At 46.4% G+C, this 13957-nt stretch overlaps 1 protein-coding gene across 1 annotated transcript in view; it reads left to right on the top strand.

Moving 5' to 3' along the window:
• The window catches only part of NISCH (nischarin), a 40892-nt gene that overhangs the window by 21946 nt on the left and 4989 nt on the right, over positions 1–13957 (top strand). Inside the window, exons 16-18 of the mRNA XM_024746313.1 lie at positions 2176–2300; positions 3432–3481; positions 11325–12734. Coding sequence (XP_024602081.1) covers positions 2176–2300; positions 3432–3481; positions 11325–12734 — 1585 coding nt within the window. The remainder of the gene's footprint in view (positions 1–2175; positions 2301–3431; positions 3482–11324; positions 12735–13957) is intronic.

Raw genomic sequence — 13957 nt, forward strand, 5'->3', positions numbered from 1 at the left:
TTCTGTAGAAGTGAACATACTTGTGAATAAACTGGGCCCCCGGGGGCCTGCCTGGAGGGGCGCTGTCCAGTAAACACCAGGCCTCTAGTCATCTCAGGAGCTGTTAGCCAGCTTGTTGGAGCCATGGAGGGTTGTGGCCACAGGGACTGATGTGCAAAATGACCGAGTTGATTCTCCATCCAGGTCCAGGGGCTGAGAGGAGGCCGTAGAGAAGGGGTTAGGAGCAGGCACCTGGGCTGGGTCACCTGAGTTTGCATCCCAGCTTTCTGGCTGTGGTCCCTCAAGCAACTTGTTGCCTCCCGAAGCTCTGTTTTCTCTACCCTACTTCATCGATTCTAAGATGCACACATTTCCACCTTGTGACTTCTCTGAAATTGAGATGCATCTTTCAGTCAGTGGCGTCTCATAGTTGCTGTCAGCCAGCTGGTATTCGTGATGGAGTTGTGTGAAAACCTTCCGTGGACACCTGCTGAGACCAAGATGGCGCCACATCTACGCATCTTAGATTTGATGAGCTGTGGTAAATAATGGGAGGCGTGCATGAGCTAATGCTGGGGAAACACTTAGCACTGCTTCTGGTCCATCAGAAGGGGTCAGTAGGGGCTTCCTACCTACGTCCTTTTTGGAGGGTTTCAAGATGACCAGGACAGTGCCCCTGAGGAACTTGGAGCCTCTTGGGAAGATGAGCTGTACCCCCAAGGGAGAACAGGGCAGAATGATTTGGGTCATTTGTGGAAGACAGAAGTCTGTCTAGAGCAGAGAGGACTTTGCAGTGGAGTTGTATGTGAGGTGAATGTCAAAGGATGGTAGGATCTGAGCATGTGAGGGAGGAGGGGGTGGATTCCAGGAGAGAGCAGCACGCTTCATGCCTGGCAGTGTGCCTGCTGCCCTTCCTGCCTGCGCACAGCTCCTGCTGCTTTGCCCTGGGGGTGTCTGGGCTTGGGCCATCTGCCTGCCTAGCGCATGGGCAGAGGACCTGGGCCATTGTGAGTTGTCCTGACCCCAGCTAGCAGCAGAGCTGGACGAGGGCCTGTGACCTCTGGGGCTCTGAGTTCTCTGAGGCATTTTGTTGGGCCGTGGTGACTGGTGGTAAAGCCAGGCTATGGAGGCAAGCCCTGGGCTCCTCCAGGTTTCTGTGAAACTTGGAGTTGATGCCCAGCATTCATCCAATCAGCTGCATTTAGGAGAAAGTTAAAAAAGATTTTATCCTCAACCAGTGTGGAAAATGTCTGGAGTGAAGTAATGGGCCCAGACAAGCTGTAATAATAATACAACAGCGTCAGCAGGCTTCAAAAGCAGCCCAAGTGAGTCAGAGCATGCTGTCCACGGGCGGTGGCCCAGGGGAGGGTCAGTGGGATGTGTCCTGTGGGGAGGTGGGCATCGGTTGTCCTCGCCAGCCCTGGAGGAAACCCGAGCCTGCAAGAACGCCTGGCCTTCCGATGAGGGGTCTTGTGCCCCTGTGTCTGCAAAACTCCGCAGGGATGCTGGAGTGGCGGGTAGGGGGACTTGAACCATTTCCCCATGAAGACGCTCTAGGAGCAAACACGTTTAAGGCTCTTGGTGGACATATTGCCAAACTGCTCTCCAAATGGGTGGGGCAGCTTGCATCCCAGTGCCTGCCTCTGCCAGTTAGGCCAAACAGCCTGACCTTTGCCAAAGTGAGAGGCCAAACTTGCCCTTCTTTGATGGCTCGCGAGGGTGAGCTTTTATCTTGTGTTAAGCCTGTTGGCTGATCTTTTGTGGAATGTCTGTTCATTCTTTGCAGTCTCCTAATGGGATTTCTAATTTTCTCCCCCCATTTTTTGTTATCTGTAAGAGCATTTTATAGATTAAAGATACAAGCCTTTGACAAATGTTGTGAGCACTTTTTTCTCGTTTCATTTAGGTTTCTTTTTTTACTTATAGAAGTTTAGCTTTTATGTAGTCACACCTCAATTTCTTCCTTTGGATTTAGGCTCAGAAAATCTCTCCCTACCGTGAGATTAGATAAGCAGTCATTTGTTCCTCTAGTTATCTTAAGATTTCAGTTTCAACATTTTCTTCTGTAATCCACGTGGCTAGGTTTGGGGTCTGATTAGCCCCCAGCCATGCCAGTAGCCCGGGCCCAGCCCCATTTGTTGAATGGCTGCTCTCCCTGCCCCGCCTGCCCCACCCGCCTGCCCCTGGTCTCTCCAGGAATCATGTTTGTGCAAGAAGAGGCCCTGGCCAGCAGCCTGTCATCCACCGACAGTCTGACTCCTGAGGACCGGCCCATTGCGCGGGGATGCTCTGATTCCTTGGAGTCCATCCCTGCGGGACAGGTAACATCCTCCTCCTGCTTCTGGGGGTTGGTTTCCTCTGCAGCCAGCTCTTCTGCCTGAAGCTGTCTGGAAGTATGAGGTGGCCTGGCTGGAGCTGTAGCAGACGCTGCCAGTGCTTGGTGTGCTCTGTGGTTAAGGGTCTGTTCAGTTAGCATCTGTCGTCTGTCTCTTTCTTTGGACTGATGGGAATAGGCAGTTTTCTCTTACTGGACCCTGGGGGGCAAAGCCACATAACCCTTAGTACATGTGAGCAGACTCCCTGGGGAAAGTTCAGAAGGCCCTAGTCAGGGGTGGCTTGTTTGGGCTCCACACCCATCAGGAAGTTTCTCCCCCTGCTGTCTGGCACCCCTGCGCCATTTTGCCTGTTTCTGCATGTCACCCACCCTGGTAATCTGGGACACGCTGTGACTCTGTTACTTCCGTGGCTGCTCCTGAGGGTCCCTGAGCTGCTTCCTGTGTCTTGGAAAGAAAGAGGACGGCAGGTGTGGTGCGAGGGGCTCTTTTGCTGTGTGCGTGGGGAGTGTGCTTGGTAGCTGGGCCTGCCCAGCCCTGTCTCTTTTCACCAACACAGTGTCACGGCCGTGTGGCACTGGGGCAGTGGGCAGAGTCCTTGCTCTGTCCCAGCACTCCACTGCACTCTCCCTTCACCCTCCCCAGGGTCACAGCAGGAGGCTCCTGAGCCCTAGGTCTTCCCCGCTGCCCAGAGACCATTGGGAGGGCCTTGCCAGGCACTGCACAGCCTCCGCTCACCATGTCCTCTGCTGGCCCGGTACCAAGTTGGTAGATGGTCCACATGGACCCTGTGGGATGGCACAGGGAACATTCAGATGCCAGACCTGGAGGCACAAGCTGAGCTTGTGGAGGGCGAGAGGCTTTGGCCCAGGGGTTGGGAGTGTGGGCTGGGGTCAGACCACCGACACGGTTGGGAATCTTAGCTCTGCTGTGCACTGGCAGGATGACTGAGTGAGTCTCTCTGCCTCTCTGGGCCCCAAGATCCACCCTAGGGTGGAGTGTGGGGATAGCAAGGAGCCTCCTGCTGGGCCACAAAGGAGTGCTCAGGGCCTGCCGCCCGGTGAATGCCAGGGCATGGCTGCGGCAGGTGGGGGCTGACCGCGTTTCCTTTCCTGGCAGGCACCTTCTGATGATTTAAGAGACGTGCCGGGAGCTGTTGGCGGTGCAAGGTAAGGAAGAGGCTATCGTGGAAGGCATTCTGGGCCTTCTGCACACACTCTGTGGGCCAGTAGTAACCAAGATTTTCTTAAAAGTCTGTTTGCAGAAGTCCTATAGAACTATTTCTTCCTTTAAATAAATAAACACAGCTGAAATGGGCTCTGGTCTGTTTCCAAGTTTTAATCCCTAAACTTTGCATTGACACGTAATCCTATGCTAGGGGTCAGCAGGTCAAAGCCAATTTAGTCCACTGCCTGTTTTATACAGTCTGTGAGCTAAAAATGATTGTTCCATTCTTAAGGAGCTGTTTTTTTTAAAAAAAAATGATGTGGGTGGGGTAGCCCCCAAAGCCTCAAGTGTTTACTGTCTTTACAGAAGAGGTTCCCCAACCCATTCTACATACCCTTTTTCACCAGGGCCAGTAGAGGCCAAGAGGCGCTTGAATTTAAATTTTTATTGGAGTATAGTTGATTTACAATGTTGTGTTAGTTTCAGGTGTACAGCAAAGTGAGTCAGTTTTGCATGTGTCCACTCTTTTTAAGGTCTTTTCCCATATAGATCATTACAGAGTGTTGAGTAGAGTTCCCTGTGCTATACAGTAGGTCCTTATTATCTATTTTATATATAGTAGTGTATACATACGAATCACAATCTCCCATTTTATTCCTCCTCCAATTCCCCCCGGTAATCATAAGCTTGTTTTCTACATCTGTGACTATTTCTGTTTTGTAAATAAGTTTATTTGTACCACTTTTTTTAGATTCCACATATAAGCGATATCATATGATATTTGTTTTTGTCTAACTTCACTTAGTATGACAATTCCTAGGTCCATCCATGTTGCTGCAAATGACATTATTTCATTCTTTTTTATGGTTGAGTAGTATTCCATTGTATATATGTACCAGATCTTCTTTTTCCATTCACCTGTTGATGGACATTTAGGTTGCTTCCATGTCTTGGCTATTGTAAACAGTGCTGCAGTGAACATTGGGGTGCATGTAGCTTTTCGAATTACGGTTTCCTCCGGATACATGGCCAGGAGTGAGATTGCTGGATCATATGGTAGTTCTATATTTAGTTTTTTAAGGAACCTCTATACCGTTCTCCATAATGGTTGTACCGATTTACATTCCCACCAACAGTGCAAGAGGGTTCCATTTTCTCCACACCGTCTCCAGCGTTTACTGTTTGTAGATTTTTTGATGTTGGCCATTCTGACCGGTGTGAGGTGAAACCTCACTGTAGTTTTGATTGGCATTTCTCTAATAATTAATGATGTTAAGCATCTTTTCGTGTGCTTTTTGGCCATGTACATGTCTTCTTTGGAGAAATGTCTATTTAGATCTTCCACTCATTTTCTGACTGGGATGTTTGTTTTTTTGATATTGAGCTGCATGAACTGTTTGTATATTTTGGAGATTAATCCCTTGTTGGTCGCTTCGTTTGCAAATGCTTTCTTCCATTCTGTGGGTTTTTTCTTTCTTTTTTTTTTTTTCTTAACATCTTTATTGGAGTATAATTGCTTTACACTGGTGTGTTAGTTTCTGTAGGTTCTTATTAGTTATCTGTTTTATACATATTAGTGTATATACGTCAGTCCCAATCTCGCAGTTCATCCCACCACCACCACCACCCCCCGTTGCTTTCCCCCCTTGGTGTCCATACGTTTGTTCTCTACATCTGTGTCTCTATTTCTGCCCTGCAGACTGGTTCATCTGTACCATCTTTCTAGGTCCCACATATATTTATTAATATATGATATTTGTTTTTCTCTTTCTGACTTCACCCTGTAGGACAGTCTCTAGATCCATCTACGTCTCTACAAATGACCCAATTTCGTCCTTTTTTTTGTGGCTGAGTAATTCTCCATTTTATATATGTGCCACATCTTCTTTATGCATTTGTCTATCGATGGGCATTTAGGTTGCTTCCATGACGTGGCTATTGTAAATAGTGCTGCAGTGAACATTGGGGTGCATGTGTCTTTTTGAATTATGGTTTTCTCTGGGTATATGCCCAATAGTGGGATTGCTGGGTTATACGGTAATTCTATTTTTAGTTTTTTAAGGAACCTCCATACTGTTCTGCATAGTGGTTGTATCAATTTACATTCCCACCAACAGTGCAAGAGGGTTCCCTTTTCTCCACATGTGGGTTGTCTTTTCATTTTGTTTATGGTTTCCTTTGCTGTGCAAAACCTTTTAAGTTAAATTAGGTCCCATTTGTTTATTTTTGTTTTTATTTTCATTACTCTAGGAGGTGGATCAAAAAAGATATTGCTGTGATTTATGTCAGCGATATATGTATATACGTATACATATATACATATGCAATGTATATGTATACAATGTATACATGTGTATATTTATATACATATATATACACATATACAATATATGTATACATATATTTTAGTTTGCTTGTTTTTTTAATTGAAGTATAGTTGATGTACAATATTATATGTTACAGGTGTACAATATAGTGATTCAATTTTTAAAGGTTATAATCCAGTTATAGTTATTATACAATATTGACTGTATTCCCTGTGTTGTACAATATATCCTTGTACCGTTTTTTATACATAATAGTTCATACTTCTTAATCCTGTACCCCTATCTGGCCCCTCCTTCCTTCCCTCTCCCCATTGATAAACACTAGTTCTCTATATCTGTTTTGTTATAGTCACCAGTTTGTTTTATTTTTTAGATTCCACATAAAAGTGATATCATACATTTTTTGATGATGGCCATTCTGACTGGTGTGAGATGATATCTCAAACTTATTTCGCTTATCATAATACCCTCCAAGTCCATCCATGTTGTTTCAAATGGCAAAATTTCATTATTTTTATGGCTGAGTGGTATTCCATTGTACATATGTACCACATCTTCTTTATCCAGTCATCTGTTGATGGACACTTAGGTTGCTTCCATATCTTGGCAATTGTAAATAATGCTGCTGTGAACATTGGGGCACATCTATCTTTTTGAATTAGTGTTTTGGTTTTTTGGGGGTATATACTCAGGAATGGAATTGCTGGGTCATATGGTAGTTCTATTTTATTTTTTTTTTTAGCGGAACGCAGGCCTCTCACTGTTGTGGCGTCTCCCATTGCGGAGCACAGGCTCTGGACGCGCAGGCTCAGAGCAGGCGGACTCTCAACCACTGTGCCACCGGGGAAGCCCTATTTTTAGTTTTTTGAGAAACCTCCATACTGTTTTCCACAGTGGCTGCACCAAGTTATATTTCCACCAACAGTATATAAGAATTCCCTTTTCCCCACATCCTTGCCAACATTATTTGCATTCTTTTTGATGATAGCCATTCTGACACGTGTGAGGTGATAGCTCATTGTGGTTTTGGTTTGCATTTCCCTGATGATTAGTGATGTTCAGCATCTTTTCATGTGCCTGTTGAGTGCTGCCTATATTTTCCTCTAAGAGTTGTATAGTATCCGGCCTTACATTTAGGTCTTTAATCCATTTTGAGTTTATTTTTGTGTATGGTGTTAGGGAGGGTTCTAATTTCACTCTTTCACATGTAGCTGTCCAGTTTTCCCAGCACCACTTATTGAAGAGACTGTCTTCTCTCCATTGTATATTCTTGCCTCCTTTGTCATAGATTAGTTGACCATAGATGTGTGGGTTTATCTCTGGGCTTTCTCTCCTGTTCCATTGATCTATATTTCTGTTTTTAATGCCAGTACCAAACTGTTTTGATTACTGTAGCTTTGTAGTATAGTCTGAAGTCAGGGAGGCTGATGCCTCCAGCTCCGTTTTTCTTTCTCAAAATTGCTTTGGCTATTCAAAGCAATTTGTCTTTTGTGTTTCCATACAAATTGTAAAATTTTTTGTTGTAATTCTGTGAAAAATGCCATTAGTAATTTGATAGGGATCGCATTGAATCTGTAGATTGCTTTGGGTAGTATAGTCATTTTGACAATATTGATTCTTCCAGTCCAAGAACATAGTACATCTCTCCATCTGTTTGTGTCATCTTTGATTTCTTTCATCAGCATCTTATAGTTTTCTGAGTACAGGTCTTTTGCCTCCTTAGGTAGGTTTATTCCTAGGTATTTTATTCTTTTTGTTGCAATGGTAAATGAGAGTGTTTCCTTAATTTCTCTTTCTGATCTTTTGTTGTTAGTGTATAGGAACGCAAGAGATTTCTGTGTATTAATTTTGTATCCTGCAAATTCACTGATGAGCTCTAGTAATTTTCTTGTAGTGTCTTTAGGATTCTCTGTGTATAGTATCATGTCATCTGCAAACAGTGACAGTTTTACTTCTTCTTTTCCAATTCGGATTCCTTTTATTTCTTCTCTGATTGCCGTGGCTAGAAATTCCAAAACTGTGTTGAATAAAAGTGGCAAGAGTGGACATCCTTGTCTTGTTCCTGATCTTAGAGGAAATGCTTTCAGTTTTTCACCATTGAGAATGATACTGGCTGTGGGTTTGTCTTATATGGCCTTTATTATGTTGAGGTAGGTTCCCTCTGTGCCCGCTCTCTAGAGAGTTTTTATCGTAAATGGTTGTTGGATTTTGTCAAAAGCTTTTTCTGCATCTATTGAGATGATCATATAGTTTTTATTCTTCAGTTTGTTAATGTGGTGTATCACATCGACTGATTTGCATATATTGAAGAGTCCTTGCATCCTGGGATAAATCCCACTTGATCATGGTGTATGATCCTTTTAAGGTGTTGTTGGATTCTGTTTGCTAGTATATTCTTTTTATCATCTTTATTAGCATATAATTGCTTTACAGTGGTGTGGTAGTTTCTGCTTTATAACAAAGTGAATCTGCTATACATATATCCCTATATCTCCTCCCTCTTGCGTCTCCCTCCCACTCTCCCTATCCCACCCCTCTAGGTGGTCACAAAGCACTGAGCTAATCTCCCTGTGCTACGTGGCTGCTTCCCACCTAGCTATCGGTGTTACGTTTGGTAGTGTATATATGTCCATGCCACTCTCTCACTTCGTCCCAGCTTACCCTTCCTCCTCCCTGTGTCCTCAAGTCCATTCTCTACATCTAGTTCAGCCTTGGAAGGTTATACCTTTCTAAGAATTTGTCCATTTCTTCCAAGTTGTCTATTTTATTGGTGTATAGTTGCTTGTAGTCTGTTATTTTCCTTCATACTTCTGTGGTGTCATTTGTTACTTAACCTTTTTCATGTCTAATTTTATTGATTTGAGCCCTCTCCCATTTTTCCCTGATGAGTCTCTAGCTAAAGGTTTATCAATTTTGTTTATCTTTTCAAAGAACCAGCTTTTAGTTTCATTGATCTTTTTATTGTTTTCTTTGTCTCTATTTCATTTATTTCTGCTGTGATCTTTGTGATTTCTTCTACTCACTTTGGGTTTTGTTTGTTCTTCTTTCTCTAGTTCCTTTAGGTCTAAGGTTAGGTTGTTTATTTGAGATTTTTCTTGTTTCCTGAGGTAAGATTGTATGCTGTAAACTTCCCTCTTAAAACTGCCTTTGCTGCATCCCATAGGTTTTGGATTGTCATGTTTTCGTCATTTGTCTCTAGGTATTTTTTGATTTCGTCTTTGATTTCTTCAGTGATGCATTGGTTGTTTAGTAACATATTGTTTAGCCTCCATGTGTTTGTGTTTTATAATTTTTTTTCTCTGTAATTGATTTCTAATCTCATAGCATTGTGGTCGGAAAGGATGCTTGATATGATTTCAGTTTTCTTAAATTTACCGAGGCTTGATTTGTTTCCCAAGATGTGATCTGTCCTGCAGAATGTTCAGTGTGCACTTGTGAAGAAAGTGTATTCTGCTGTTTTCGGATGGAATGCCCTATAAATATCAATTAAATCCATCTGGTGTGATGTATCATTTAAGGCTTGTGTTTCCCTGTTGATTTTCTGTTTGGATGATCTGTCCATTGGTGTAAGTGGGGTGTTAAAGTCCCCCACTGTTATTGTGTTACTGTTAATTTCCCCTTTTATGGCTGTTGGCGTTTGCTTTATATATTGAGGTGCTCCTATGTTGGGTGCATATATATTTACAATTGTTATATCTTCTTCTTGGATTGATCCCTTGATCATTATGTAGTGTCCTTTCTTATCTCTTGTAACAGTCTGTTTTGTCTGATACAAGTATTGCTACTCCAGCTTTCTTTTGATTTCCATTGCATGGAATCTCTTTTTCCATCCCCTCACTTTCAGTCTATGTGTGTCTCTTGGTCTGAAGTGGGTCTCTTGTAGACAGCATATATACTGGTCTTGTTTTTGTATCCATTCAGCCAGTCTGCATCTTTTGGTTGGAGCATTTAATCCATTTACATTTAAGGTAATTATCGATATGTTTGTTCCTATTGCCATTTTTTTAATTGTTTTGGATTTGTTTTTGTTGGTATTCTTTCTTCCCTTTTTCTTTTGTTACCTTCTCTTATGGTTTGATGACTATCTTTAGTGTTGTGTTTGGGTTGCTTTTTCTTTTTTGTGTGTGTATCTATTTTAGTGTTTTGGTTTGCAGTTCCCATGAGGTTTTGATGTAGCAGTCTGCATACAAGGTTGTTTTAAGTTGTGGTCTCTTGATTTCAAATGCAGTTCCCATATTCTGCATTTGTAGTCTCCTCATGGTTGCTGGTTTTGACATCATATTTGTGTATGGGTGATTTCCTACTTAATTACTTTATGTTTGCATTTACCAGTGAGCTTTCCCATTTGTGATTTTCTTATTTCTAGTTGTGGCCTCTTTTTTTTACCCGCCCCCCCCCAGAGAAGTTCCTTTAGCATTTGTTGTAATGCTAATTTGGTGATGCTGAATTCTCTTAGCTTTTGCTTGTCTGTAAAGCTTTTGATTTCTCCGTCAAATCTGAATGAGAGCCTTGCTTGTTAGAGTATTCTTGGTTGTAGGTTTTTCCCTTTCATCACTTATACTCCAATAAAGATATTTAAAAGGCACACATATATATATATATATATATATGTATGTATATCTCATGACACTCTCTTCTGGCCTTCAAGAGTTTCTGCTGAAAAATAAAAAAATAAAAAAGAGTTTCTGCTGAAAAATTAGCTGATGACCTTATAGGGATTCCCTTGTATGTTATTTGTTGCTTTTCCCTTGTTGCTTTTCTGTTTTTACTATAATGTGAATGTTGGTGCATTTAATGTCCCAGAAGTCTCTGAGACTGTCCTCATTTCTTTTCATTCTTTTTTCTTTATACTGTTCTGTGGCAGTGATTTCCACCGCTCTGTCTTCCAGCTCACTTATTCGTTCTTCTGCCTCAATTATTCTCCTACTGATTCCTTATGGTGTGTTTTTCATTTCACTTACTGTGTTGTTCATCTCTGTTCTTTAAATCTTTTGTCTCTTTGTTAAACATTTCTTGTATCTTCTTGGTCTGTGCCTACATTCTTTTTCTGAGATTTTGAATCATTACTCTGAATTCTTTTTCAGGTAGATTACCTGTCTCTAAAGGAGCTTGAATTTAAATGTGAAGGTCCTAAGACCCCCAGCCCACTCCCCAAGCCTCTCACCTGTGAAGGCGACTGGGTGCCCCTGCAGGGGACTGTTGTCAAGTTAGTCCATACCCATGAGCACTCATTGCTCTTGGGGCTTGTGGCCAACGTCTGAAGGACTGAGAAGTCTTCATGATGTGCGCAGGATTGTGTTGGATGCCTGTGGTCTGGACCCTGGAAGTGTGGTGGCCCCAGCCTTCCAGCACCTCGGCTCCCCACCAGGGTGCTTGCTAGGACCAGGCTCAGCTGTTTAGGAGGCTTGGGAGACCCATGGGTTGCTTCTTCAGGGCCAGGGGACAGCAGCAGGACTGGACATGGGAGGTGGGGGCATCCCAGCCCAGCATGTCACTGACCTGGCTTCTCCCCACACAGCCCAGAGCACGCGGAGCCAGAGGTCCAGGTGGTGCCAGGGTCCGGCCAGATCATCTTCCTGCCCTTCACCTGCATTGGCTACACCGCCACCAACCAGGACTTCATCCAGCGCCTGAGCACGCTCATCCGGCAGGCCATCGAGCGGCAGCTACCTGCTTGGATTGAGGCTGCCAACCAGCGAGAGGAGGGCCAGGGCGAGCAGGGCGAGGATGATGAGGAGGAGGAGGAGGATGTTACTGAGAACCGCTACTTTGAAATGGGGCCTCCGGATGTGGAGGAAGAGGAAGAGGGTGGGCCAGGAGAGGAAGAGGAAGAAGAGGAAGAAGAAGAGGAGGAGGAGGAGGGCGAGGAGGAGCGCCTGGCTCTGGAGTGGGCCCTGGGCGCAGATGAGGACTTCCTGCTGGAGCACATCCGCATCCTCAAGGTGCTCTGGTGCTTCTTGATCCACGTGCAGGGCAGCATCCGCCAGTTTGCTGCCTGCCTCGTGCTCACGGACTTCGGCATCGCCGTCTTTGAGATCCCGCACCAGGAGTCGAGGGGCAGCAGCCAGCACATCCTCTCCTCCCTGCGCTTTGTGTTCTGCTTCCCGCACGGCGACCTCACCGAGTTCGGCTTCCTCATGCCGGAGCTGTGCCTGGTGCTCAAGGTGCGTCACAGCGAGAACACACTCTTCATCATCTCAGACGCCGCCAACCTGCACGAGTTCCACGCTGACCTGCGCTCTTGCTTCGCCCCGCAGCACATGGCCATGCTGTGCAGCCCTGTGCTCTATGGCAGCCACACCAGCCTGCAGGAGTTCCTGCGCCAGCTGCTCACCTTCTACAAGGTGGTGGGCGGCTGCCAGGAGCGCAGCCAAGGCTGCTTCCCCGTGTACCTGGTCTACAGTGACAAGCGCATGGTGCAGACAGCCGCCGGGGACTACTCGGGCAACATCGAGTGGGCCAGCTGCACGCTGTGCTCTGCCGTGCGGCGCTCCTGCTGTGCACCCTCTGAGGCTGTCAAGTCCGCTGCCATCCCCTACTGGCTGCTGCTCACACCCCAGCACCTCAACGTCATCAAGGCCGACTTCAACCCCATGCCCAATCGCGGCACCCACAACTGCCGCAACCGCAACAGCTTCAAGCTTAGCCGTGTGCCGCTCTCCACTGTGCTTCTGGACCCCACACGCAGCTGCACTCAGCCGAGGGGCGCCTTCGCAGACGGCCACGTGCTTGAGCTGCTTGTGGGCTACCGCTTTGTCACCGCCATCTTTGTGCTGCCCCATGAGAAGTTCCACTTCCTGCGCATCTACAACCAGCTGCGGGCCTCACTGCAGGACCTGAAGACTGTAGTCATCGCCAAGACCCCTGCAACCGGGGGCAGGCCTCAGAGCCCCCCTGTGGATGGCCAGGCTGCCGAGGACGGGGCCCGGTAAGACCGGGCATGGGCTTTTGGGGGTCAGGGGGCGGGAGGCCGGCTGAGACCACTCACCTCACCCAGATCTCCAGCACCCCCTCAGCATTGCCTTTGGCTCCCTCGGGCTTGGTGCTGGGCTGCTCCTTATCTTCCAAGGCTTCAGAAGAGGCCCAGGAAAGCTGTCCTTCCACAAAGCCAGGCTGGCCCAGTTCTCTGCCATTTAGAGTCCTGTGTGGCTGGGTCCCCAGGCTCCTGCTCCCACCTTGCCTGGCCCTCTCCACTGGGTCCAAGCATGGCCTCTAGGCATCACCCACGCCTCCTCGCCTCCAGGCTCGCAGTCCCGTGGCTGGCTCTGTGAGCCAGGGGGCTGCTTCAGGCACCACCTGCCTCTGACCCCCAGCTCCAAGCCCGTACCCTTTGGTGAGCCACACACGCCTTCTCAGGAAGACCTGGGTTGCTCAGGGCCCTTCTCTGTGTGTAATTTTGTGAGTCCGTTCCAAAGGAAGCTGTTGGCTGAGAGCAGCAAGGTTTGAGTGTGTGAGCTGGGTGGTCACTTTGTGCAAAGCTCCTTTTCTTCTGGGCGGAGAGTGAAGTGCAGAGAGGGGAGGAGTTGGCAGCCCTGTCCTCTTTTTTTTTTTTAATTTATTTTTGGCTGCATTGGGTCTTCGTTGCTGCGTGTGGGCTTTTTCTAGTTGCGGTGAGCGGGGGCTACTCTTCACTGCTGTGCGCAGGTTTCTCCTTGTTGTGGCTTCTCTTGTTGCAGAGCACAGGCTCTAGGTGCGTGGGCTTCAGTAGTTGCGGCACGCGGGCTCAGTAGTTGCAGCTCGTGGGCTCTAGAGCGCAGGCTCAGTAGTTGTGGTGCACAGGCTTAGTTGCTCTGCGGCATGTGGGATCTTCCCAGACTAGGGCTCGAACCCGTGTCCCCTGCATTGGCAGGTGGATTCTTAACCACTGCTCCACCAGGAAAGCCCAGCCCTGTCCTCTTCTTCCTTACTCTCCTTCCCCTGCTCCTGCCCCTGAGCCTGGCTTCTCTCAGGGCCGCCTGGGGTTGGCATATAATGGCTTGTGTGGGGCCATGGTCACACCCACAGGTTCACCTGTGCCTGGGGTTCAAGAGGCACCCTGTGCCCTTCAGGGTGCCCCTTTCTCCTATTACTGCTCCCAACTTCATGTATGCTGGGGCTTCCCTACCTGGGCAAGAAAGCCCTTTGTTTATTGGCCTTCCTGTCCCAGGAGAC

Source organism: Neophocaena asiaeorientalis, unplaced genomic scaffold (genome assembly GCF_003031525.2).
Source record: "Neophocaena asiaeorientalis asiaeorientalis breed wild unplaced genomic scaffold, Neophocaena_asiaeorientalis_V1.1 scaffold251, whole genome shotgun sequence".
NCBI lineage: Eukaryota > Metazoa > Chordata > Mammalia > Artiodactyla > Phocoenidae > Neophocaena > Neophocaena asiaeorientalis.